Raw genomic sequence first — 25,853 nt, 5'->3', positions numbered from 1 at the left:
TACTGTACAGCTGAAAATACTGCCTGCTTTGAGATCTATGTGATAGGGACCCTTGTTTTACTTACACAGAAGCTGCTGAGCCCGTATAGTGACCAGCCTAGCCTAGTAAACTTAGTGTTTTATTAATTGCTGATGTTTGATAGCCTGTAATAGGCCAAAAACTGGCAGTAAAGGAGCTGTTTCGCATGTAGATTGGACCTTCCAGCTACAGGGACAGTGACATTCATAGCAAGAACAAGGCAAGCAACTGGTGTAAGGGCAACAATTCCAGCTGTCCAATTTGGTCCAGTACAGCTCTGGGTCACAGCATTACTGAGATCTGTTTTTTCTCTACCAGACTTTGACTTGTCCTTGAAGTGGCACATCTGTCCTCAAGTGTTTATGCTGATCACTCTTAATCTAGCTTTTTTCTGTTCTTCATTCATTCAGGTGCATTTCTTTTTTCCTGGTATCTTTATATTTCTGTTTCAGCAGTTGCTAAAGAACATTGCAGGGATGTTTATATGAACATAAGAATTTGGGGATAGAACAATTTCAGAAAATTTTCTGGAGTACTGTATTTGAATTTGTGATCGATTCTGTTTTTCAGACCTGTTTTTAGTAGTTGCAAAGGTCAGCGGGCTAGTGTAGAGATTACGCGTGTTCTGATTGTTATCCACAAGGTGGAGTCGTTGTCTCCATCATGAAAACATAATTAAAAAGATGTACTCAGTAATACAGTGCATGGGTTTAATATTGTGAAGCCTTTAGAAAAAAAAAATAGCTCTAGGATTTTTAAGTCAAAGTTAAGTTCTTAAATAAGGTTCCATGTGTAGCTTGTAGTCTGACACAAACATTTCTTATCACTGCAGCGGAGAGGGAAAATGTGCTATTTTAGTTTTAATGTCATGAATAATAATAATTTATAAAATGAAAAGTCAGAGTGTAAGTGTGTTAGGAAGTTGAAAACACATCTTCAGACTCTGACATGTTCTTTAGCCTGAAAGAGGTCTTTTCATAGAGGATGTGTTTGAGGGGAGGCATTTTGAAGGCAATACCAAGTTTTTTGATACCTGTGGTGATCAGCACATTAACATGTCTTGCCAGAAGTCCTCCATTTCCATATGGTGCCACAGTTACTATTCTGTTTTATGATGTGCAGGGAAACAATATTTTGAAATCTGTAAGCTTTAGCTTTCTTGACTTTCATTGACATTCCATGGAAAAAATGAGTTATGCTGATAAACTGTTGTTACACAGTATGTTTGGGATGTAACTGTTACAAACTTACTCAAGTTTGGAGTCAGAATATGAGCATTTTCTTTAACAGGTGTTGAAATTATTTAGAAGTTTTTTTTTTATCCTATGTAGATAAAGACTGGATAATTTGTAGTCTACTTTTGTTTTGGATACTGACAGAGCCTGTCGAAGGGAAAAATGAAAACAAATAGCTAAGTTTATGGTTTGGGAAGTTCAGAGGTGCCCGAGGTTTAGCATTAGTATTCTAAGTGTGCTGCCAGAGAATGCTAAATATTAAGAAAAATGCTTCTTAAAAAATGATGCAGTGGAGTTCTTTGTTGCAATAAGTAGAATTATAAGCTCAAAAGCAATTTAGAAGCTTTTCTTTAGATCAAGCTACTTGATATTTGGAAGTAAATGATCAACTATTAAGATTTTATAGGTTACACAACTACATTCTGATATAAACATGTGGTCATAAACACCCTGTGATCACCTTTGTAATGAGAAAGCAAGCATGTTGTTCTTAAATGGTAGGTGAATATAATAGTTATTTCCATAGAAGTGAGACTTCAGGTAGTTGTCTTGCTTTCATGACTTCTTCTGATGATTTCTCTGTAGATATAATTAAATTTAGTACAAATGTGAGCTGGAGAAACAAACCAATTTTCTGCCACAAGTTTAGCAGAAGAATGCTTCAATTTGAACTGCTAGACACGGGGGTTTACTGTCTGGTTTATTTCCAGGTTATGCATCTCATTTGTTATAACACTGGTGTATAGAGAGAAAGGAAGAGAAGAAAGTTTCTCAAAAACAGTGCTAAGGGCTTGAGAGCTTGTCATTTGTGGGTTTCAGAGATAAGCCTTGTGCTGATTTTCTGTGTTTTTATTATTTTTTCCCCCAAAACCTTCAGCACTTGGTGTATGTTGGTAACTATTCTTTCTGCAGAGTGAAATGTGTGATAAATGGTTTAAGGTGGAATGATAACTGTCCAAGCTTTAGTTGTTTCTTTGTGTTTGCTATGCCTCTGCCACTTCAAATATTTGTCAGGTATCTTGAACCTTACTTGTAGAATTTCTATAAGGCTGAAATCTAAATAGTGGTTATAATTTAGCTTCAGATGCAGGGAAGAAATGGGCCAGATATGACCTGTCCTTACTTTTGTGATTGGAATATTGGTATGCTGGAGAAGATTGATAGGCTTTCTGTTTATTCTTTGCCAATACTATACTGGTATAAGATGGCCTTAAAAAACTATGATTCTTTTATTGAATATGAGCTTATAGAGCATGTTTGCTAAGATTCCCCAAATTTTAATCCCCTTCCACTTTATTTATTGAAACTTTTTAAGGATTATATTAATTGAACTATCCATGTACAAGATTGTATCTCAGCCAAAAACCTTTATGCATCTAACTTGGGCATAGGGGATGTTAGTATTCTGCTGCTAGGTCAGGCTGTTTATGTATAGCACAATTGACAAATTTGTGTTAAATCTGTTCTCTATCCCACACAAAGTGTGCATAAGGCTTGGACAAACCACAGGACTCCTCTCTGCTAGTTTCCTTATTTATGCCTTCCTAATTCTCCATTTTCCCTCATATACTGAAAATGTTTTAATGTTTGTTGAAGCTGAATGAAGATTGTTGGCTTTCTGATACTGCTTTGTTTCATATTATGAACTGGTGGGCCCTGGTTCTGATAAATAATATAATGAGGAGGAAAAGGAGCATTTTCACATTTTCCTTAATTAGTTTCAAGAGGTACTTCTGGACTGCCAGCGGTACTTTATGGTGAAATACACATCATTTGTGCATTTTCTTAATCAGGGCAAGCCTTTGCTGTTACATGGTTGTGGGTTCTGTTCCTAAAGATACTATTACTTGTCGGGATGGAAAAAAATTAAGCCATTAGGAAGTGCCAGCCTCATCCAGTGCTATTAGTACATATGCTTTTCTCATAATCCTCAGGTGTTGAAAAATGCCATAAATACATATGCAGGAGCAGCTGGCTCCCCCTGTTCAGAGTTTGGATGAGTTTCTGGAAAACAAAAATCTCATTTTTGGTCTTGGTTCAGCACTTATACCTTATGTCTTGCTGACATGGGCAGGTCTTTTTTTTAGGTGTGTAGAAATTTAAGAATTCTGGATTTAAAAGACTAGATTATCACATATCACTGTCTGTAAATGGGATTGTTCTGATTGTAATTGTAGATTTGTTTCTGTGCGCAGAGGGAGCAGATACGTATATTTAGTTGTTTGGGTTTTTTTTTTTTTTCCCTATTACTGCTCGATGAACATTTTCAGCAAGGAAACCATAGAATGTTCAGGACTCCCTCTTTAGGTAGAAAGCAGCCTGCTCTTAGTGATTCCTGTGACCTGCTGAATGACAGAATAGGCTTTATAACACACAGCATTACAGTTTTCATATTATTTTCTGGATTTTACTCATTACTAAAACAATGATTCAAGCAACAAAAGGTGCCTGAAGTAGTTAATTGAAAAAAATAGCTACCACCATCTGATGGCTCAGATGTGGCTCAAAGGAATACTTGGTTTTTAACTTGTATCATTCTGGTCACAGACCATAGTTAAATGTGTTGTGGGATATCTTTCATAGAATTAATTTGAATAATCACATAAATATTTAGAACTTTTGTGTTATGCTTTTGAGTTTTTACTGGGGGAAGAGGGTAGGATACAAATATTTATTTCAAATAAACAAGTTCAACCTTGAAGCTGACTTGAACCAAAACAAAAACATGCAAATACTGCAGACATTTTTGAGCTGTTATGACTGAATGTTTTTGCAGGTGTAAATGTTAAGCAATGTGAGCTTAAGTGAAAACAGGAAAATGGGTATAAACCAAGGATTTGAGATTTATGTGTAATTTTCACATAAGCTGTCTGTTGCTTAGGCTGATAAGCGCATGTAAACAGTGTTACATTTTCATCAAGATTCATTTTGTTTCCTTTCAGCATAGAGCATTTTGCCAAACTGTATAGCCAAAAGATTGGAATCAAGCCTGCGGTACTTCTGAAGACTTTATGGGGAGATTATTATCTAAATGCAAAAGCAAAGAAGATAATGAAAGGTGATCAGGTAGGAAGGTTATCAGAAATATTACCTGGTTTCTAATTTTTTGTATTATTATTATTATTTTCCTCATTGTCTATGCTGAAAATTGACCTCAGTACCTTTTTACCCGACATAAATGGAGGTATAAAGTACCTAGTATAGCCTTGCATCAGCCCTTGGAGAAGAGAATATTCCAAAACTGGCTGCTGAAAAGCTAGGTGGAGGAAACCTCCTTTGAAGGTGCTCTTAAATGTCTGTCTTCGCAGAATAAGTGATGCTCCAGCTTCAGGGATTCAGCGTAGAGTGAAACACACAAGATGAATGGGAGACTAACAGTGCAGACAGTGCAGAATCTGTCTTGTTAGAAGAGTCCTTCAACAGCTAAGAATTTAGGATACTCTTTTAGATTAGGATTTAGGATTTAGAAGATCTTTTTGGCCTTAATGGAATCCCACTGAATGCTGTACCAAAACCTGAAAATTACGTTTCTCTTGCATTAACTGATTCTACCTGTAAAAGTTAAGAGGGAAGACAGTTTCCCTATTTTCATAATGCTGATTTTCTTAATGATATTTTTTTTATGGGTGAGGATTAATAGCTATGAAAAGGGTGATAACCAAGCTCAAGGTAGACATGTTCTGTATCTATCAGGCTCTTTTTCTGAAACCCTTGTCCTTCACTTTTAAATGCCATGTTTATATTGTGCCTTCTACAATTCTTGTAATACAGGCTGTTGAAGTAGAAATGAAAGATTGCCTCGATTTTGAATAAAGGTTTTTACATGCTCCTTAAGATAATGGTCAGTTAAAAGTGCAGTCTTAAGCCTATTCTAAAAGTGAGGAGTTACTGGTAATTAGCTGTATGTTTATGTTCTACCAGTCAAAAGGAAAGAAACCTTTGTTTGTGCAGTTGGTGCTGGACAACATATGGAGTCTATATGAAGCTGTTATGAAAAGGTGAGATGATCTACAAAGTTTTCATGGGATTTCTTTCCATGCTTGTTATGTATTGCTACTGTGGGGTTGTTTTTTTTAAATCTGTTGTTTTCTTTACAGAGACAAAGAAAAAATTGAAAAGATAGTCACCTCTTTGGGACTGAAAATTGGTGCACGGGAGTCACGGCATGCAGACCCTAAAGTTCATCTTAATGCCATTTGTAGCCAGTGGCTACCAATATCTGATGCAGTCCTCTGTATCCTTAAAGAAATACTAGGTTTTGTGCCAAGACTTCAAAGAGAGCATTCACATATTTCAGTGTGTGAATTGCTACAGTTTGTTTTCTTTTTCACATCTGTGCCTATGCTAGCTGGACCTGTTTTCTTGTTTCATATATACAGTTAGTGTTATATTTCTACCAACTTCATGCTTTTATACACAGCCTTTTTTTTTTTTGGAAAGGTGAGTTATGAAACTTGAGGTAGTTTAACAATACACTTTCATTATGTAATTTTATATACAAATTTTAGTGTTTTTCCTGAAGGATAAACCTATCTCCTTTTTAAAATAGTATCTTAGGTTTTCTGCCCATGAGCTTCTGTAAGTATCTGGTGTTATGTTTTAGGCATATGCATTCTTAATCCAAGATCAGCCTTTGCTGTTTGTCTGCAGTGTAGACAGTCTTCTCATTGTTTATGTTATACTCAGTTATAGTAGCAATGCACAAATAATTGATCTATAAATCCTAATTAGTTATATAAATTTTGCCCCAATTGTGCTATTCTTAGTTTACCAGTTGCACATAGGAACAGCCACCCCTACTTAACTATCCCTTCTGTCCTTAGGTAAATGCCAGAAATTGTTGACGTGGGAGGGAGCTGCATGCCCTGTAACAGAGAGAGATGGGTTTTAGCTGTCTTTTGTTACTGACAGTTACTGCATGAGGTTGATTTAGAGAAATGAATATTGAAAGCATTTGTCTTTCTTTCATTAGCATTCAGCAAGGAAATATAAAGATATAAATGTATATCCTTAACAGTGTGTTTTAGCCATGGTGTGTAATAAACTTCCTAGTCCTCTTGACATCACTGCAGAGAGAGTGGAAAAGTTGATGTGTGTTGGGGCTAGAACATTTGATTCTTTGCCACCAGAAACTCAGGAACTGAAGAGTGGTGAGTAGGCGTTCTCCCATTAACATGGAGGTTGTTTCTGTCTTGGTGGTTTTGTTTGTGGATCATAAGCTGTGTAGTAATCTGTGCTTAGGTTTATAATTATATGTCATATTTTTCTTGATGTTGGTCAGTGAACTGTGATAGTATTATGTCTTATTTTTATGCCTGTATATTTTTTTTCAATCCCATATATTCATGGGTTTTAGACAACTCAGCTGCAGGTGATGTAAGGTCTAAGACTCTGAAACTGAGCTTTTTGAAGAATATGAGAATAATACATGGTTTTAGTTCTAAATGTAGAAGTTGTTATGTAATTGAGAATTCAATATGCTACCAGCTTCTGTATTAAAATCATTAATATTTAGCCAGGAGAGGTTAGAATTTGAATTTCATTTTTACAACTATATTGATTAACTAGACTCAGCTTTTGGTAATTTAAAATAAAAAGCCTTTTTTTGTTGAATTTATGGCTAAGTAGTTTGTATACTGAAAATAAGTTAGTAAGATGTAGCTTAGCTGTTACCACAAGCATTAAGAATTTCAACATTTCAATAGCTCAAGGTATAACTTGATTTTTTGGTTAATTTGTATAGTCCAGCATGGTAAAAGATTAACAAATGAAAACAAGAGCTAAAAGACTTCCAGCGCAATAAATAGCTTTTGTTACCCAGAGTGTTAAATGAAGATATGAAATCCTGATACTTTGAAGTTAGTGTAAGTTTTACCATTGACTTCATTGAGATAATCATTTTACATCCAGTTCTGGCAGAGTTTCCAGCTTTAACTTAAGAGTTCCTCTTCAAGAAGGGTTTAGTATTATATTCAGACAGTGTTATGTTGAACTTTGGGATGTCTGTATGCAAAAGTAAGCAATAGGAAGTTTGATAATGACCAAGTCCTGTGCTAGAAAATTATAATGGGGCTGGAAAAACTGCAGTCAGTGATTTAACTTTGCTATGGCAAATAAAAATTCTTTGCTAGGCAGTAATGAAAATAACTTTGGTGTACAGGATGGAAGAGGAAGTAGGAGAAGACGCTTTATTTTCTATGCTCTTAGAAGATTTGAATGACATTGTCTGTTATAAATTTGATAATATGTTTCAAGTTGGACGAAAAAAATAGTTTATGGGTATTTCCTAAGTATTGACAGAGTTTTGTGTAGCTCTTTCATCCTTTCAGGAGTATCCATTTTTGCAGTTAAATTGTTAGGATTTTGTGAAGACATAAGCATCTGGATGTTTGCAGGGCCTCCTCCTTTAGTTTGAAAGAAAGAGACTACATTGAGGTACTGAATAAATAGCTTGGTCTTCATGCTAAGCTGTTCTCTGTTTTCATTCTAATCTAAACTGGACGATGAACTCAACTTTAAATATCAAACCAATACGTTTAGTTGGAGTATTTGTAGTTTGTTATCAAGAGTTCTATTTTTATGATTTTGCTAGTTTTATTGTGAAACAGGTTTGAAGATATGGGCAGTGTTAAGTAAACAGTGGGCAGTAATTTTCTGCTTTTCCTCTTGTCTTCAGCGTGTCATCCAGTGAAACAGGAAATAAACAGTAATTCCTATAAAATTCTCTGAAAGCCATAGTTTTGTCCATACTTTTGGGAAAAAAAATTGTGCAAGTGATTTCATTTTGTTTCTTCAGCTTTTATGAAATGCAGTAGTGAAGGAACAGCCCCGGTTATTGTCTTTGTTTCCAAAATGTTTGCTGTTGATGCAAAGGCATTACCACACAATAAACCAAGGTAAGAAAGTGTAACATATAACTTTCTAATCTACGTTAGGCACTTTAAGGAAAAAAAGCTATGTTGCAAGTGTGGATAGGCTGTTTCAGTCCTGAAAAAATAATTCATGAATTGTTGAGATAAAATCTTTTCAGCAAGTAGAGATTTTCTGAATGAGGTGATTTTTTTAATCATATTAGAATTAGCGTATTTGTTGTTGAGTAAACAACACATATGTTGGAGAATAGTACTTTTTTCAGATATATCATCCTAATGCATACATTGTATGCTGTTTCTGGATGTTTGGTTGAAAATATGATTGAGTTGTAATGGTTTCTTAGTTTTTCATTAAGGTTGTGTTGGCATGATCATAACTCCAAGAAACACTTCGTATTACAATTGGCATAATAACTAAGTGATCATCCAGTCCATTGCAAGTGCAAAATAAAATAGATTAATTAAAGCAGTCAAACCCCTGAGTTTTTGCAGTGAACTGAAAAGTATTAATACACTTTAAATCTTTTTGAAACAGCTTTTTATTGTTTAATGATCATCTTTCTTTGAGGTATAAATCCATCTTGATTTCATTTCTCTTAACTGCACTGCTTTCAGCTGAAGCCATCTGCTTTTTTTACAGAGGACGTGTACTTTTTTTGATGAGTTTATAAGAATGGGTTTGATCTTAACCTTGCATCCCTCTAAGTCTCTGGAGCATTTTCAGTAGTCAATTTTTGTATTAACTGGCCATTTTATGTTCTTCTGAGATTGTCAGTCTACAGTGAAGTAATATTGAAAATAATCTTTAATAAATCAAACTGATTCTGAGTATAAACCGTTGTGCAGAAAATACTGTGGATATAGTAATATTTGAAAGGTTTACTACTATCTCAAATTCTTCACACACTTCCTAGATTTATTTCAGTTTTTTCTTACCATTCTTATCTCAGACTCTTCCATCAAAAGTCTTTCATGCCTGAAGTTTGAGTTCAGGGAAAAGATGTGTTACACTTATGGATGGACCGGACACTAGATGGTGCAGTTTTGCTTTGAGTTCTGTCCTTAAATGTATCTGGAACAGAAGTTCTTGCGCTGGTCCTGCTGCAGCACAGCAGTGCCGTGCCTTCTTTGTCTAGATTCCTAGATAGATACACTAGTGGTTGTTTTTTTCTTTTCACCTTAGTCATCCGCCTTCAAGAAGGCAGATGTTTTATGTGTGTGGTTATATGCTATGTGTTCAATTTTTATTCCTTTAAAAGAGAGAAAAGGTTCCTCAAATGGACAAAATATTTTGAAGAAATTTGCCATGTATTGTGGTTCATAATATGTGTATGACCATTTGTGTGACCATTTCAGTGAATGATGCATTCAGTACATAACTTAGGCATTGTCATTTAGTGGTTGTATTTTCACCCTAGATAAAAAAAGTGCTGCTGTCAATTTTTTTGGTTTTCAGAACACAAGTATGATTGCATTTGTGTACTCTAATGCTTACTGTGTAACAAATCTGTGGTTCTGATTGTCTGGTTTGAAAAATCTCAAGATGTTTACTAAATTGTATGGAGGACTGCAGTTGACTGATAGTCCAAGTAATGCAGAGCTGGTCAAAAAATCCAAATAAAATTTAGATGAGTTAGATTCTGAGATTATATTGTATGAGAGTTCTGCCTACAAAATGAGAAGACTGTCCTGGAATTCTTTCTAGGAGACTTGGAGGCATATTAGTGATGACTGTAGACAATATGTCATTTTTCTCTGTTTATCCAGGAAATTGAAAATTGCAGTGACTTGCTCTGTAGTTGAGTGTAAAGTGTTTCTTGCTGGCCTTAATATTGAATTAATAAATAATTTACTAATTGGCTACTATTAAAATGAAATCACAGGACTTATCTTTGAGATAAGAAGTCATTATCAGCACCATGTAATTTTGCTGATGAGGTAGTAATAACAGTTTTGTTTTGAAGTCACAGTTGGAGTCCGTATTTTTTAAAAAATAGTAATTATAGCTAAATGTGTACTTCTTGATATTTTAATCATTAAGATTGTAGAAGGAAGCGGTTCTTGATTAAATCAGAAAAGGAGGTTAGTTTTAAAGAGGAAGGAAAGCTGCCTCCATGAAACAAAATGTAACTGTTTTAAAAACACAGTATTATGTAAATATGGTTCCTAAGCACGTTTTGAATTGTGTTGGCCACTGAATGCTGTTTGCAGTTACACGATGAGGATTGTGCTTAACAGAATTGAGTGACGGTTGTTTGGAATGTATGACATATTTAAACTGTCATTTCATGAGGATGCTTCATAAGAATGCCTGGACATAGGGAGAAGCAAAGAATGCATACACTGAGTCGATTAACAGGGGGTTTCATGTTTACTTGTTTAAGAACATGAATATGTTAGATGTTCCATTTACACGTTACTTTTGAGAAGCTGTAAATGTTCTTGTATATTCTGATATTTGACTGCTGGACCTGTCTGCTGGGTTATGTGCATCCTTTGGGATGGGCAACTGGTTTTAAGTCTGTTAAATCTGAGATGTTTCTCAAGATTGTTTGTGTTGGGGTTTTTTTGCAAGACTTATACTTCCAGTGGGGGACAAAAAAATGTAGATCCATGCTCTGTCATCTTCTTTTGGGTAATGTTAACTTTTAGTACATTACTTAAAAGCTGCAAATTGACTTTGCAGTTTTTATAGTTTACCTTATTTCTTCCACCTGCTTATAATACTACTTAAGCATAGGCTAGGAAAAGCAAAAAGCTATTCCAAGTCCAGGGCATACAGTAAATGATAACAAATGTTGGACTTTTAATTAAAACACTCTCCTTTGAGGCTGCTGTTGGCAACCAGTATCTCCTAAGAAGGTGACTTTAAAATTTAATAGGTTCTATACTAAACTTGATACGTTTTTGCTTTTACTCTTTAAAAAAAAGTTTTTCAGCTGTTACAACACTGGAATACATGGGAAAATAGTTTATGGTTGTGTTACAGCAGGTTGGCAGCTTGTATTAGGTTTGTCTTTGGAAAGATTTGTAATTTGACTTTTGTATGGTACCTGTATGCCCCTGAGTTCTTATCAGGTTTTCTAAAGAAACAAGAGCTGTGCAAACGTGTTTTGTTTTCCAGTTTCTTCTGTCTGAACTTCTGAAATAATTTGCCAATTCCAACCAAATCAGATTACAGTGTGAATTTTCTGAAAGTCGGTGGTTGGACAGAGTAGACAAATGATGTCTACTGCAATGTCTACAATGCTCCCTGATAAGAGAGTGTAGTGTTATCTCCTTCACTTTAGATATTAAAATACCTAAAACCAAACCCAGTGGGAAATGAGGGCAATACTGGCCTCTTTTGGAGTTATGTAATGAGGCCTTGGTAATTTAATGATGCCTGTCCTTATTTATTAAGTATTGCTGTGTGCAGAATTAGGTGTTCGGTCAGTATATACTGTTTCTTTCTCTCCTTTCTACCAGTGTTTTACATGGAACAGCCATCTAAACCAGAATGGTTGAGTGTAGGTGTGTAAGTAAAAGCAACTTTGGCATTTACGTACAGAGTATAAATGTTCCAGTTTGCTTTTCCTGAGGTTCAGAATTCTGTCTTTATCTAACCCAGTGTAAAAGAGAAACATACAGTAATTTGTTATGATTACTTTCAGGCAATTTTAGTTTAAATTGTATATCAGATGTTTGTTACAATGAAATCCTTTACTAGCTTTGCAGAACTTAATCTAAATGTTACAATGATGTGATGCAATGTCAGCAGTAGGAGGCAAACTTTTTGTGCTACTTCGAGTCCATTGCTCTTGCAATACTACTGAATAAATAAATGGAGTACACTGAAGAAATTCCATTTCTATTTCTCAATGGCAATAAAGAAAAGTCAACATTCTAAAATTATTAATGACTGCACAAGGGGATGTAAAATCTGTAATAGCCTTAACATTTTCCTCTAGATAAACGGACAGGTACTTCTTTATCCTGAGTCAGCTCTATATCAGGATTTTCTTTTTTTTACTTAGGTGTCACCCTGAAACATGCATTTTTCCCAGAGAATTCTGCAGGAAATTATAATAGGATCTAGTGTTACTATGCGTCCCTGCTTGTGGCAGGGGGGTTGGAATTAGATGATCTGAAGGTCCTTTCCAACCCAAACCAGTGTACGATTCTGTGATAACTGTTTCTTTGTTTTATGATGTCTAAGCCAACAGAGTGTAGTATACTTAATCTATTTCCTTTCTGCTGTTTCCTAAAACTGTATTGGAAAAAAATGTCAGTTATGTCATTTTTACCTAATCGTTAGCTAAAAAGACATTACATCGTCATGATCAAAAGAAGTGGACATACATAAAACTCCAACATCTTAAAGAAATTACTGTCTTCTTGCAAATAAATTAATTTTTATGTTTAAAGGCAGTGTGACTTTCAGTGACTTCAGTATGATCTGAACCCATCATCTTTCCTTCGCATAAGTAGCTTGTTCTAAAGTGTAGTTAGTGGAATATGTGGTAATAATAGATGAAATCTGGATCTCTGAGAATAATTTACTTCGTGCAGTTGTAAGCTTAAGAGAGAAGAACTTGTGCAATAAAGAAGCAAAACTCTTCCAGAATGTTACATCAAGTATGTGAGTAAATCAAACGTCAGTGTGTTAGTCAAGAGTTTTTGCAAGGCAGTGTATGACACATTCATATAACTATTCATATGAATAACTGAATATTAGTTTCATTATGTATTTCAGAATTAATGGTAATCACTGTATAATATAATAAGAAACAGTTATTGAGTATTCCCCTTTGCGGGAGCTCTATAAGACTGTCGTATGAAATTTTCTGTAAATCCTGATTTCGATAATTTTCAGTTGTTCATTTTGTATATACATGATAATTTGTACTGTGAATTGCCTGGTGCTTTCAGTTGCAGTAGAAAAGATAGGGAAATAATCTTAGTAGGTGTACAGAAATTTGTGGATGAAAATAGTTCCATAGACATCAAGCAGTTTAATCCAGAAGTTAATGAGCTTCAGAAAGATTTGAAAGACCACTGGACATACTCTAGGCTGACTTGTAGCAAACATGCAGCACTTGTGAGAGTTGTTCTTAGAGATGCTGTTGTCGGAAGTCTTTGAGTGCCAGATGGTGAGCAGAACAGCAGCCAATGATTTAACTAGAACTTAATACTGAAGAGCAGAGCCACGAAGAGTAATCCAGGGGATTCTTCATAAATTACTTGGATTTAAAAATGTTAACAGAAATTGCCACCTTAGTTTCATGAAGTCAAGCACATGTCCGTGAATTTAAACTGGTAAAAAGTATAGAGAGAAAGTATTCTCAGCCACTTGACAAACATTGTTCATGGTATGGAAGATCTATCACAGGCGCTTGTTGATGGTAGTCTTTTGGAAAGGAGTTGATGTTCTGACTGTGGTGTTTCCCTTTTAAAATGGTCTGAAGATTAAAAGGTTAAAGAATAAATATAACTCTTTAATAATAAAAAGCTGTTGTATTTGGAGGGTTGATTGCATGAAGAAGTTTAGTTGTAGTTCAGTTTGAACTAAATGAATTATCCCGGGAAATGTGGGAATGAAGAAGTAGTCAGCAGTAGCTTGCTTACTTGCCTGGAATCTGATGCGTTTCATCATCATCATGCTAATAGTATTTATATTATACTCTTTTCCACATTATTATTTCCATAGCATTTGTTTACCACATAGTTGAGGTTAAGGTGAGTTAGTCATAATGTAGCTATCCTTCTGTGTCAGCTCTGTTTCTTGTGCCTGTTTCACACGTATGGTGTCTGCGTGTATTTTTCTGGAGGCAGGGAATCTCTTTGCTTCAGAATTTTCATTTACTGTTTTCTGTGTGACTGCGTGGTCCCGTTTTTGTTATTTCAATATTATGAGGCAGTAGAACCTTTTTTACAGAGTGAGAAAAGAGAAGGAAAGAAATATGGTAGGGAAGAAGAGGAAAGAATCTTTCTTCTCATTTGGGCAGCAGTTGTTCAAAATTGATTTCCCTTCCGATTGGTTTTGCCAACAGGAAAAACTGAATAAATCGGGGTGTAATTTAAAACTGGGTTGTTGTTTGTTTGGGTTTCTTTTTCTTTTTTGTAGATCCAGTGCCTTCTGTTCATTAATCTTGTTCTGTGATGTTGAGTATGCTACAGTTCTATATAAGAATTTGGCAACATTATCTTTTTGTAGTTTCTAATGATACTGTCAGGAGTGTCTCATTTTACAGAAGTTGATTCTGACAGAAACCAGGATGGAAGTCTAGGTCGTACCTACTAGCTAAAGTCGCACCCACATTCAAGCTGCCTCTTATCAAATTGAGAATATAATTAACTGTGCTTATATATATTGCAATTTGTACCACTGCATTCAGAATTTTAAGGTACCTTTGATATATTAGGCTGACACCTAAATATACTGATAGTTTTAAAAATCCTGTAAAAGGGAAAAAAGCAAGCAAACTTTTTTACTCTCAGGATTATTTACATAAATGAAAAGTATTTTTGGACAATAAAATGTGTTGGAATGCATACATATGTCCTCATGTGTATACTATGCCATCATATATAAACTGCATTTATGACACACTTGGCTGTCTCATCTGTACTTCCCTGTCAATCTTTCTCCTCTGGGAATTTTTCAGACATTCCAAACCCTTAAATAGCTTTGAATAGCTGCCTTCAGAAAAAAAGAAATCATCATAAAAAGGTTTTCTTCTCCACCATCTGCTTTGCATTTTGTATTGTTAAGCCTCACTCTCTTCTGTCATAAAATAAACAAACCAAACAGAAATATAGCACTGTCCCAAATTTCAGAGTTACATATTCTTAATCCTGTCACAAAGATTCTTTAAGAGATTATTTTTAAAAAGAAGAAAAAAAGGGAAAAAAAAAAAAAGTTGTGAAGTTTGTAGTGGCAATTTTGCCTTTTATATGATATGTAATGTATCTGTCCCAGGTTCTGAGTTCTGAAAGCCTGTGCTTCAAATGCTAACATTTTATCCTGGGGGCCTCTCTTATTTTTAGGGAAAGTTTTTGTTTTGTGGTTTTTTTTTTTACTTATGTATAGCTTTCTTACTCATTTGAGTTGAACATTTGGGTTCAAGGCAAGCCTGATAACTATATTGAAGGTGATTTCCTCAAATGCTAAGAAGAAACTTTATATAATTAAGTGTCTCAATAAGCATTTTAAATTAAATCTCTTGCAGAATGTGTTGTATGCAGAAAAGCATCCGTATTATGATATAAAAATATCTTAAGGGCAGTGAGTTGGTCTCAGCCACATAATCTTTTTAAAGCTTGCTGCCCCCAGTTAATTCAGTTAAGGGCAGAGTAAGTTCAGTAAATATCTCTACTAGCTATACATAAAATCTTTGACCTTTAAGTAGTGTTTGCTTCCCTTTTAGGGAGTGTGGAATAGTTGATATGGGCGTATGATTCAATAATTTTATTTTTTTTTTATTTATATGCCTGTTCTGTTTTCTTCCTCTTATCATTACTAGTACTACTATTCAGGAAATCTTGAACTGTTTTTCTAAGTGTGGATATTAAAGAGAGGAAGTAACTTGTCCAAGTAAGGACACATCATGTAGATGGGGATTTGCTGTGTGATTATGTTCATCTTCTTGAGTTTAAGTCAAGATCTAAGACTTTGTAGTTAGTTTGTCCAGCTGTGTTGTACAAATGCATGTTTTATCATAGAGAGAATTCTTCTGTTTCTTCTCTTGAGGTAGAACTCCATTGAGAATATTCATATAATGTGAAGAAATGCATTGATTATTATTTTGAAAATAAATTATTCATTAATGCTGGAAAGCAATATGTATTTATATTGCTTCCACACCAAACAAGCAAGCAAAAATTGGAAGCATTGTAGTTTTCATGAAAAAAAATTATATTCATAACTTAGTTATTTTTCATGCTTTTAAGCTGCAATGATACAGATTTTTTTTTTAATATATGCATCTGACAGCACAGATTAGATTACTAAACAGAATAGATTATTTTTCAGAGTATCTGTGATAACTATAGCAGGAACACAGGTTCAGCTGTTTCATATGGGAAATTAATGGAAATGGTGGAGGCGTTGGAAAGAGATGTGGAATCAGTTTCCTTGTTTGTACTTTAGAAGATAATCTCATATCACAGTTTTTGTAATATGAGAAAAAAACAGGATTTCAGGCATTGCTCTTTCATATATGCATAACTCACTTTGGATAGGAATTGCATCAAATATTAAAATTATTTTTTCTTGTTGTCTCAATTTTTAATCTTTTGTCCTTAACAAATTTAATAGCTATGGAAAGGTAGCTTGCAAAGGCTTTTTTCTTCATTTGAACATATGTCACAAAGGCTACTTTAAAATAACGAAGTAACATAAGTAATTTAAAATGACAGTATTTTTTCCCTGTGTATTTTGAAGAAATGCTTGGTAGTTTTTTGTAACTATCTTGGTATAGATAAGCTTAGATTAGTACACTGTATTCTTAGTCTTAGCTGTCATTCTAAGTCAGGATACTATACTTGACATGGTGGAAAAAAGTTTTGGAAATTGGCTTGAATCTTTTCTGAAAAAGCGACAATTCACACATCAGTGGGTGAAACTTGACTGATTTTAGCAAAAGAAACAGAAGTTTAACATGGTGGCCTCTTCCTAATCGTGACAGAGGAAGAGTTCGCTAATATTAGCTGACATAAAATACTGTGATATGATACTACAGTATCATGGGGGCAAAAGGCATTCTGCATGAATTTTTACTTATACCAGGTATAGTATTCTAATTGTTGTGATTGAATTTATTTTAAAATAAATTACATTTCCAAATACTAATGGTCTAAAATACAATGTAGGCCTTTAACTCAAGAAGAAATAGCTCATCGGCGTGAACTTGCAAAACGAAGGCACGCAGAAAAATTGGCAGCAAATCAAGGAAAGGAGCTGTCGGAAAAAAACCCCAATGAAAATCCGTCTGAAGTAACTGGGAACGCTGGTGATACAAAAGGTATGTAATTTTCAGTTGTTTTTATCAGAGAGCGTTTCATTGTACTATCTAAGCATTGTAAATGGGCTGAGTACTTTACAAAGAAGTATCCACATGATAGTCCAAACAGTTCAATAGATGGAAACCAATGGCAAGTGAGGAGGGATTTGTAAGAAAGCTTGTAGTTCATAAATGCTCTGACATTCCATGGACACCTTTTCCTATAGCTTGAGAATGTGTTTGGTCTCAGTACTTAGGGTCAATGAAGACAGATCCTGCTTGAAGGAGGTGCTCTGCTGAAATATCAAGTCATATTCACTCTTAAGTAGAAGGGTCAGTGACTGACTTTTGACCTTGTGTATGGGGTAGAAAGATTCAGCTTTGTTTAGCTTGCTGCTAGAACCTTCCTATGGACATTTTACTAGCATGCTTTATTCCAGTATAACCTTTAATTCCTCTAAGCTTTTATGAGAGTAGCTGTTTAATTATAAGCAAACAAGCAGGCTAATAACAAATTAATAAAAAAAGCAGGGTATGAGCAACAAGACTGGATTATGAGGTACAGTGATGGGGGTTGGTCTCTTCTGCCAAGTCACAAGCAGTAGGACAAGAGGAACTAACGTCGATTGCACCAGGGGAGGTTTACATCAGATATTAGGAAAGCTTTCTTCACCAAAAGGGTTGTCAAGCATTGGAACAGTCTGCCCAGGGAAGCTGTTGAGTCACTATCCTCTGAGGTATTTAAAAGGTGTTGCACTTAGGGACATGGTTTAGTGGTGGACTTTGCAGTGTTGGGCTAAGTTTTTTTTTTTCCCCAACCTAAATGATTTTATGATTCTATGTTTCTTGCTGTCTTTTAAGGTGTCACCAGATATGACATGATAATATCTAATTGATTTTATTTTTTTTTCTTAAGATGATGAGGCAGAAACTGGTTTTATACTTTCTATATTTTTCTAACTTTGATTAGGTGAAGAGCAACAGCTCACTGGTCAAGCAGAGAGTGTGACCTCAAAGGCAGTGAAACAGGAAGCAGACAACAAGGAGTCTTTTATTGCTTTTGCTAGAGTGTTCAGTGGTGTGGTGAGAAAAGGGCAAAAGATCTTTGTTTTAGGACCAAAATATGATCCTGCTGAGTCTTTGCATAAGGTAAGTGGTGACAATGAAATAAAATTTTTAAAAAAGTAAGAAATTCCAAAAAGTATCAAAATAATTGTGGTAATAGCTGATTGTGCTTGTAAACTCCTTGTAAACCTTAACTCTTCCAAAATAGTTCAGCGTTGTGTTAGCTAACAATAAATCCAGTATGTGCATACTTTGATTCAAAGAAAACTTGCATAGGAAAAAACAATACTTTGGGGAACAGGAAGGGGTGTGTAATAGTATTGAAAAAAATGCTATTAAATGTTTTGAGATTGTGACCGTATAAGTTCATTACTTATGAATTTGTTTTGAAACATTTGTTTTATCAGTGACAATGAAAAGTGAAGTAGGGGTAGCAGACACCTAAATTATCAAAGAAAGTGTAATTTTTTATTTTGTTTGTAACATTTGCTTTTTTTGCCACAAGACTTCATTTTTGGAAGGGGAAAAAAATACAGTATATGTTTTTTAATACTTTTGAAATGAAAATGCTTTAGAATGTATTTCTTAGCTTTGGAATGCAAAGAGGTTTTGAAGAAAAATGTTTTTGTCATTATTAAGTGATAAATATTCAACACTGGTTGTTTTACTCTGTATATAGCTGTCATCCCAGTCTTCTGCCACAGATGATCTGCCATTAGTACCTCATATGACTGCCTGTACACTGGAGAATCTCTACTTGCTTATGGGGAGAGAACTTGAAGATCTTGAAGAAGTACCTGCAGGAAATGTTCTGGGTAAGATGTAACTAGTGTTAAATTTCCTGGAAATGGAATCCTTATATCATCCAAAATACACTGATTTATTTTCTTTATCTGATTAATGATAATAAAACTTAAATAAATCTATGAATGTTTTGAGGCATGTTGTGTGTCAAAAAATGAAGGCACTCTAATTAAACTGTGATTTCTATGAACTTTGAATTGAGGAGAGAAAAAGATGTATGACTAGGAGAAAACTAGGGATTACATTAGCCTGTTACCTTCAGATTAGAATATTGCCAGGTAAGCATTGCTGCTAGGAATTGCCAAAGGCAGCAATAAGGTCTCTTATTTTATAAATTGCATGGGTTATTTATAATACTTTCCCAAAAGAGGAAATTCTGTGATACGACTTCTGTAGTGAGCAGATAATTGTAGTTTTATGTATGGTCTGCTTGAACTATGGTACTAAAAATTATTTCTTTTATGGCTGTGGCAAATTTTGCACTTTCTCCATGGACAAGTTTCAAAGTGGTAAGTTGTCCTAATCATTCAGTTCTGCTCTTTTGTGCCAGATTCTGAGCTGCTTTGCTCTAGAGTACAAATAGTATTCTTTACTGGCTTTTTCCATTGTTTGTCTTTTAAATATCAGAAGTGGTCTTTAAAACTTAAGTGTAAACTTTAAAAATTATTTGGTTCTTTACTTTTTCATTGAATAAGACTGTGCAAACTACAGGAAAAGAGATTTTTATTATTTTCATATCTATTGTCTGATTTTTAGAAATGTAAATACATAGTAAATTGCCAATAGGTGTACTCTGTCCGCTCTTCAACCCTGGCTGGATTTTGTAATCTAGGCAGTTAACTTGGTTGCTTTTAGCACGTGCTTGGCATTCAGAACATAAGTTAATGAGATATATTTGGAAGCTTAATATTTTAAAATTCTGAACTATACCTTACTCTAGTATGATGCCCAAGTTGGCCATTTTCAGTATCGAAATGTATTAAGTATCTGGTTTCTTCAAAAAGTGATCAAGAGTTAGGGAAAAATAGAGCTCTCTAAAGCACAACAGTAAAAGTGAAAGGATGTTCTCTTTGTGCTTGCCAAGTAGTAAACACTTTTGGAGCTACCACCTGCGGATCAGAAATATACTGTGAGAATTTATACTGTCTTTAATGTTAAGAGTTGGACTAAATTCCAGGAAACATTTTTGTAACCAATTGATTCTACCAAAAGGCTGAGAGAAGTCTCTTCTGCCGAAGGCTGCTCTTCAGTGGGGTCTAGCTTTTCCATAATGAAAAGTATATTACGTGATTAATAGCACAGTGCTAAATGCTGACATAACATTTATCATGTTTAGAAGAAGTCATTGGAATTTTAAAATCAGAATTAAATCAGAGTTCTTAGCCAGACTACTTTTGATTTAATCTTTTTTTAACAGATCATTGTTTAGTCTCTTTATATATTGAGAAAACAGGCTTTCATTTTTACATAAAACATGCAAGCTCAAGTATACGTGTATTTTTTAATCTGATGTAATTTTAAAGAACGTTTAAAAGCCCTAAATACTTTCTTGTTCATTTGTTTCTCCCATTTCCCTGTGAAGCTGCAATTTACAAAAATTCAATAAACACTTTTACTGATGTGATGATGATTTATTGCACTCAAAAGAAAATGCAATGCATTTAAAAAAGGGCAACTAGGACAAGGGGTAGTGGCTTTAAACTGAAAGAAAGTAGATTAAGATTAGATATTGCGAGGACATTCTTTACTGTGAGGGTGCTGAGGCGCTGGCACAGGTTGCCCAGAGAAGCTGTGGCTGCCCCATCCCTGTCAGTGTTCAAGGCCAGGTTGGTTGGGGCTTTGAATAACCTGCTATAGTGGAAGGTGTCCCTGCGCATGGCACGGGGGGTTGGAACTAGGTGATCTTTAAGGTGCCTTCCAACTGAAACCATTCCATGATGCAGAAGGAATCTGTAACAGTGGTGATGCAAGACACTTACTATTCCAGTTACTAACAGCGATTTCTGTTTCAAAGGCCATTTATCTTCCAGCTTAAAAGCATACAGCGGTGATTTCTCTCCAGCCATATAAGGAAATTGCTTGTAGATTATCTAGTAAATTAAGGAAGCTTTTCTGAAAGCTCTGTAGTTTCAGTTTGTGTAATCAAATTATTGCTATGAGGAATACACAGTTAATCATGACTGCTGTTTCCACTTTAAAACTCCTGGTGTAGGGGGTTTTCATATTTTGTTTCTTCGGGGTTTGGTGTTTTTTGTTGGTTTTTTTTTTTCTCCTATTAATTGTAGGTTGTTTCTTACAGGGAAGAATCTGCTTGGTCCTAGTAAGCAGCCTTTTTGTTCTTTATACTTGTTTATACAAAGGTTTAATGATCAAAGACATGGCTTGATACATAAGTTATTTCACTGAAAATGGAAAGGTTTCATCCCTTATTCCTTGTGTTCAATTAAAAGATTAGAACTTTATAGAAATATTAATTGTTAAAAATCCAACAATCTTGTAGCTTAGATACTGTAAGGGGAAAAGGTAATGAAGCATACTGTATTTGAACTACAAAGCTGTCACACAAACAGAACTCAAGAGCATCCAGCAGAAGAGCGATACTATGTGCCTAATACGCATAGCCATTCTGGCAAGCTTTGGAAAGTTATTTTCTCGTATTATTCTGAGTTCTGGGAAGTTAGGAGAGACAAACTGCTTTGCATTAGTTAATTTGCATTGAAAGTTTGCAGCTGAAATGTCAAAGGTATTTGTCAAAATGATTTAAGCAGCATGTAATTTTCGTGTAATATGGCAAACACAAAGTACTGCCTCCTTCCATGTAGCTGTTTTAGTTGACAGTTTTTCTTTATAATCTCTGTGACCACTATACATATTTGTAGTCTTTGAGATGAAATAGGATTTAAAACAAAGTAAAATTTCTTGGGGACCAAGCATAATGAAGTCTTAATAAGTCTTCTTTTAAAAATTATTTGTTAGAATATTCTATGAAAAGAGTAAAATTCTTGTCAGGCAAAAGCACCTGGTTTTTAGAATTTGTAATTTAGAAGCACTATCGATTTTTCCACTCAGAAAACTAAGGGGGAGTATGTGAACAAAATGCCTTCTGAGGAGAGAGTACTGCCTTATTTTCCACTTATTTTTCCCCTGCACTTCTGTTAGAGGTCCTGTGACAGCAGACAGGAAATTACACCTTTTAACTGGTACTATGAGGTTCTACTTTGTACTACGTTGAATGAACAGAGACCTTGCAGGAAGAGAATTTAGTTGCTGGAGCAGCAGTTAAAATGAGATACACTAGGTTAGGTATGTGCCCTTGGGTTCCAAGTGCCACTTAAATTTAGTTGAAACTGCTGAATGAAAAACATGATAGTCATCGGGATGGGCCCATGAAAGTATCTTGAGGCTTGATTTGGGAAAAATGTTGAAATACTGATTCAGAAAAAAATCATGTGTCTGATGCACTGTTTCAGGAATGCTTTATTTTTCTGTATCGTGTCACACGCATTTTGCATGGTCTACAGTTGCTGAATTTGAACTTCCCTGTGGTCATCAGGTCTCAGTGTCCTGGGAGTGAGAGCTTTGTATTGCAAATGGTCCAGCTACATGTGCTTTTACTGGAGTGCTAGCCTTCTCTGTATCACTGTCCTTTTTAAGGGCCGTATGCACTTGTGTACTGGCTTCACTGGTCTTGCGGGTGGTCTGATGCCTTACATTGACAGAAAAAGTGTTACCTGATTTGTAAATTCTAATGAGGTATTTCAAAATCATGCTTAAATTCCAAACATAGAAGTACTCTGTGCTTTCAAACATTAAATGTGACAATTACATGTGTCGCCTAAATTTGTGTCTTAAAATCAGTTGAGAGCTTTCAGTTCATCTTGGGCACATTTTGTGCTCCTCTCTTGAAACCTCCTTAATATCCATTGGAAAGAAAATGTTGTATCATAGACCTTGGACACAAGTCTATGCCCTGTTTTGAAAACACTCTCCTCCTGTGGCTTTAAAAAGAGAATCAGTACTTGGAATATAACTTCGAAAGGCTGCTTGACTGATGTATCATTGCATGTTCTTAGTGATGCTGTAATTAATACTGACCTGTGTTTGCATAATCCAGTGCTATCCAAATAGCCAGCTGCTCTAATTGCCCCACTCTCTTTAAAGGTTTGTCCTTCCTTATAAAATATATAACAAAAATACACCAGAGAAGGAGCTTGATATAGACAACCATCTGGCTATCCAGGTGTGTTTAACTTCTTTAGTTTATTGAGTGTTATGGAAGCTTAGGCTTTTGCTAAGACGCCCCTGCCTTGTGGTTCAGGGAACACTGATGATACTGGAAGTTCCTGCTACCATGCAGGCATCTGTTCCATATGTGTTATATTTGACAGGAAGTGAACCCTGACTGTAGTGTTAAATTCATTTGTCTCTAGTTTAGTTATCATAGATCTTATTAATAGTGCTTAATTTCTCTTACAAAAAGGAAAACTATAAATGGTCCAGTCACAAAATGTTAGTTGATTTAATAAGGAGGTTGTATGTAGGTTCTTCTGATTGCCAAGTAGTGTTAGGTATCGTAACAAACTGTAGAGGCACACAAATAGAAAAATAAATGCTAACATAAACAATTTTTATTTTCAAAATTTTTTTTGTTAATAAAATCAATGGGAAGCAGAATTTTTTATCTCATTTCATGAATGAAAACGTGTTCCTTCTTCACCAGGAGGGAAAACAATAACTTAAATAGAAACAGTGTTAAAAGGAGATTATTGTGGGCAAGTTTTAAATTATTTTGCTTATGATTCTATCTTGAGAATATTTTGTCCAAATCAAAATGACCTCTAAGTAACTCTCACCAGTAGGTCTGTATTCTGTGGAATGCAAGAAGTGGGGATGTTTGATTCACTTGTTCCCATGCAAGAATCTCTCCTTATGCATACATCTCTCCCTCTATATATATATGCATATACACACACACTTTTTTTTTTTTTAGACATTTATTTGTTTAAACCAGGCAAAGTGAAAATTCAGAAAAAGCATCATTTTGTAACTTGTTCTTTTGTGGTTGAAGACAATAAAAAGAACTTAGTGGTTGATCCTCAAAGTGACAAAGAAAAAATTAGAAGGCAGTATGTGAGGAAAAAGTAATTTGGGCTCATAAGTAAAGACTGAGCAAGTGCGTGCCCTCCAGATGCACACACATTATTTTTCTTGTTGCTGTCCTGTAATTGAAGGCAAAATGCCTTTTTATATATATTTATACAAAAAGGGGGGAGGGTGCAGTAGGGGTAACAGTTGTTGAAGGTAGTATAAAAATGTACTGTAAATGGGCAAGAAGAAGTAGTGCTTTTATATGATACTATCCTGCACAGATAAAAGGCCTAGGATTCCCATACTGGGTATTGATTATTATTTCTAATAAGTAAGGAAACACCAATGTGGAAACAAAGGAACATGTTTCTGAAAACACTGGTTTAGGTACTTGTGTAAGTACAAGCGTTTTTAGGTACTTGTATTAGTGAGTAATGTTATGTTGGTTGTTTTTTGTTTTGTTTTTGTTTTTTTTTTTTTTTTAAACTTGGTTCAGTGCTGTATTTTTTCAGAATGAATAATTGAAGGATCATGGAGTGATACGTTTTTGTTAATTGTAATAAAATTTATCTATAGTCATGCTGCTTGTGCACTCATGTATGTGCACACACTTGAGTTCAGTATAACATGCATCTTAAAATTGACATTGCTTTTATCCTCAAGTGGCACAATAGCTTTGTGTTTGCTAGCATACAAACCCCAGATTTCTTTTACAGCTGCTTGAATGACTTATTTAAGTGTTTTTGTGTTTTGTTGAATACTGTTAAAAGCAAGGCTTTTCCCTTACCACTAGATTTGTAGTGCTTCAGTGTAATGCTCATAGGAGGCTAGACCATTTCCTGAATGTAGCAATGTGGGTATCATGTGTTCCATCAAATTAAGAGCATTTGTTTCTCTAACTTACCAAGTGATGTTATAAAAACCAGGAATCTAGAAGTCAGTCCTGTTGCCAGCTCACTATGAACTGACTTCCTACATGACCCACTGCTGTGTACCTTGGGTTTTCCATTTCTCAAATGCGTGTATTCACATTCAGTGTTCTTTCATGTCTTAATTATTTATAAAGCACTAACAGGATTTTTGACATGTTAACAGTATGACATGGGAAATATAGGTGATTGCAGATTCATACTTTAGAATTTTTTGTACCGTTCTGAAGAGGAGGAGTGCCTTACAGCTGCAGTTAGTGTGAAGAGCTGGTATGAAGTAGTATAGCTAACCTCATTGCAAGGTGTCTAACAGGCATTTTATTCCTTTAGGACTTCATCAAACAATTTAGGAGCTTTTAATAAGCAGCCTCTGTTAAGAGCAAAGAGCAGCTGCAAGCAGCGATGCCATTTTAAAGGCCCAGAATGGCTTTTTAGGACTGATGCCAACTAGCAAGCATTACCGCCTTCTGTGAAAGCCCTAGGAACAGTCTTGCTGTCTCACCAGCCTTTTATTTCTGTGCAAACATTTAGTGGGTTAATTTCACTCTCTGAATCTGTAATGTGATTATTAAAAAAATTAAAAAATAGAATAGCCAGCTTCAAGTGATTCCAGCTGCAGGGGCTGTCTCCTCTCAGCATGCTATGGTCAGTGAACACAGGAGGGCAGTCTTTCTCAAGGTTATCACTGAAATTAGCTGGAAATAGTGAATGAAACAAAGAAAACTTAAACCTTTGTCTCCAGTTTTGGAACACTTACAGTTTTTATCGCTAACTGCCATCTTATAACCCTAATAAAGTAACATTGCATTTTTAACTAGTTTAGTAATCCTGCATTAATCAGGAAAAGGTATATAATT

The 25,853-nt window shown here is 35.0% G+C and overlaps 1 protein-coding gene across 1 annotated transcript in view; it reads left to right on the top strand.

Moving 5' to 3' along the window:
* EFL1 (elongation factor like GTPase 1) overlaps window positions 1-25,853 on the top strand; it is a 76,814-nt gene that overhangs the window by 5,125 nt on the left and 45,836 nt on the right. Inside the window, exons 8-15 of the mRNA XM_065688219.1 lie at window positions 4,197-4,320; window positions 5,176-5,252; window positions 5,352-5,488; window positions 6,282-6,404; window positions 8,051-8,150; window positions 16,980-17,131; window positions 18,081-18,259; window positions 18,855-18,990. Of these exons, the coding sequence (XP_065544291.1) occupies window positions 4,197-4,320; window positions 5,176-5,252; window positions 5,352-5,488; window positions 6,282-6,404; window positions 8,051-8,150; window positions 16,980-17,131; window positions 18,081-18,259; window positions 18,855-18,990 (1,028 nt within the window). The remainder of the gene's footprint in view (window positions 1-4,196; window positions 4,321-5,175; window positions 5,253-5,351; window positions 5,489-6,281; window positions 6,405-8,050; window positions 8,151-16,979; window positions 17,132-18,080; window positions 18,260-18,854; window positions 18,991-25,853) is intronic.

The sequence above is a fragment of the Lathamus discolor genome, chromosome 8 (genome assembly GCF_037157495.1).
Source record: "Lathamus discolor isolate bLatDis1 chromosome 8, bLatDis1.hap1, whole genome shotgun sequence".
Lineage (NCBI taxonomy): Eukaryota > Metazoa > Chordata > Aves > Psittaciformes > Psittacidae > Lathamus > Lathamus discolor.
The sequence above is the reverse complement of the archived record's forward strand: the minus strand, read 5'-3'. Positions and strand labels throughout refer to the sequence as shown.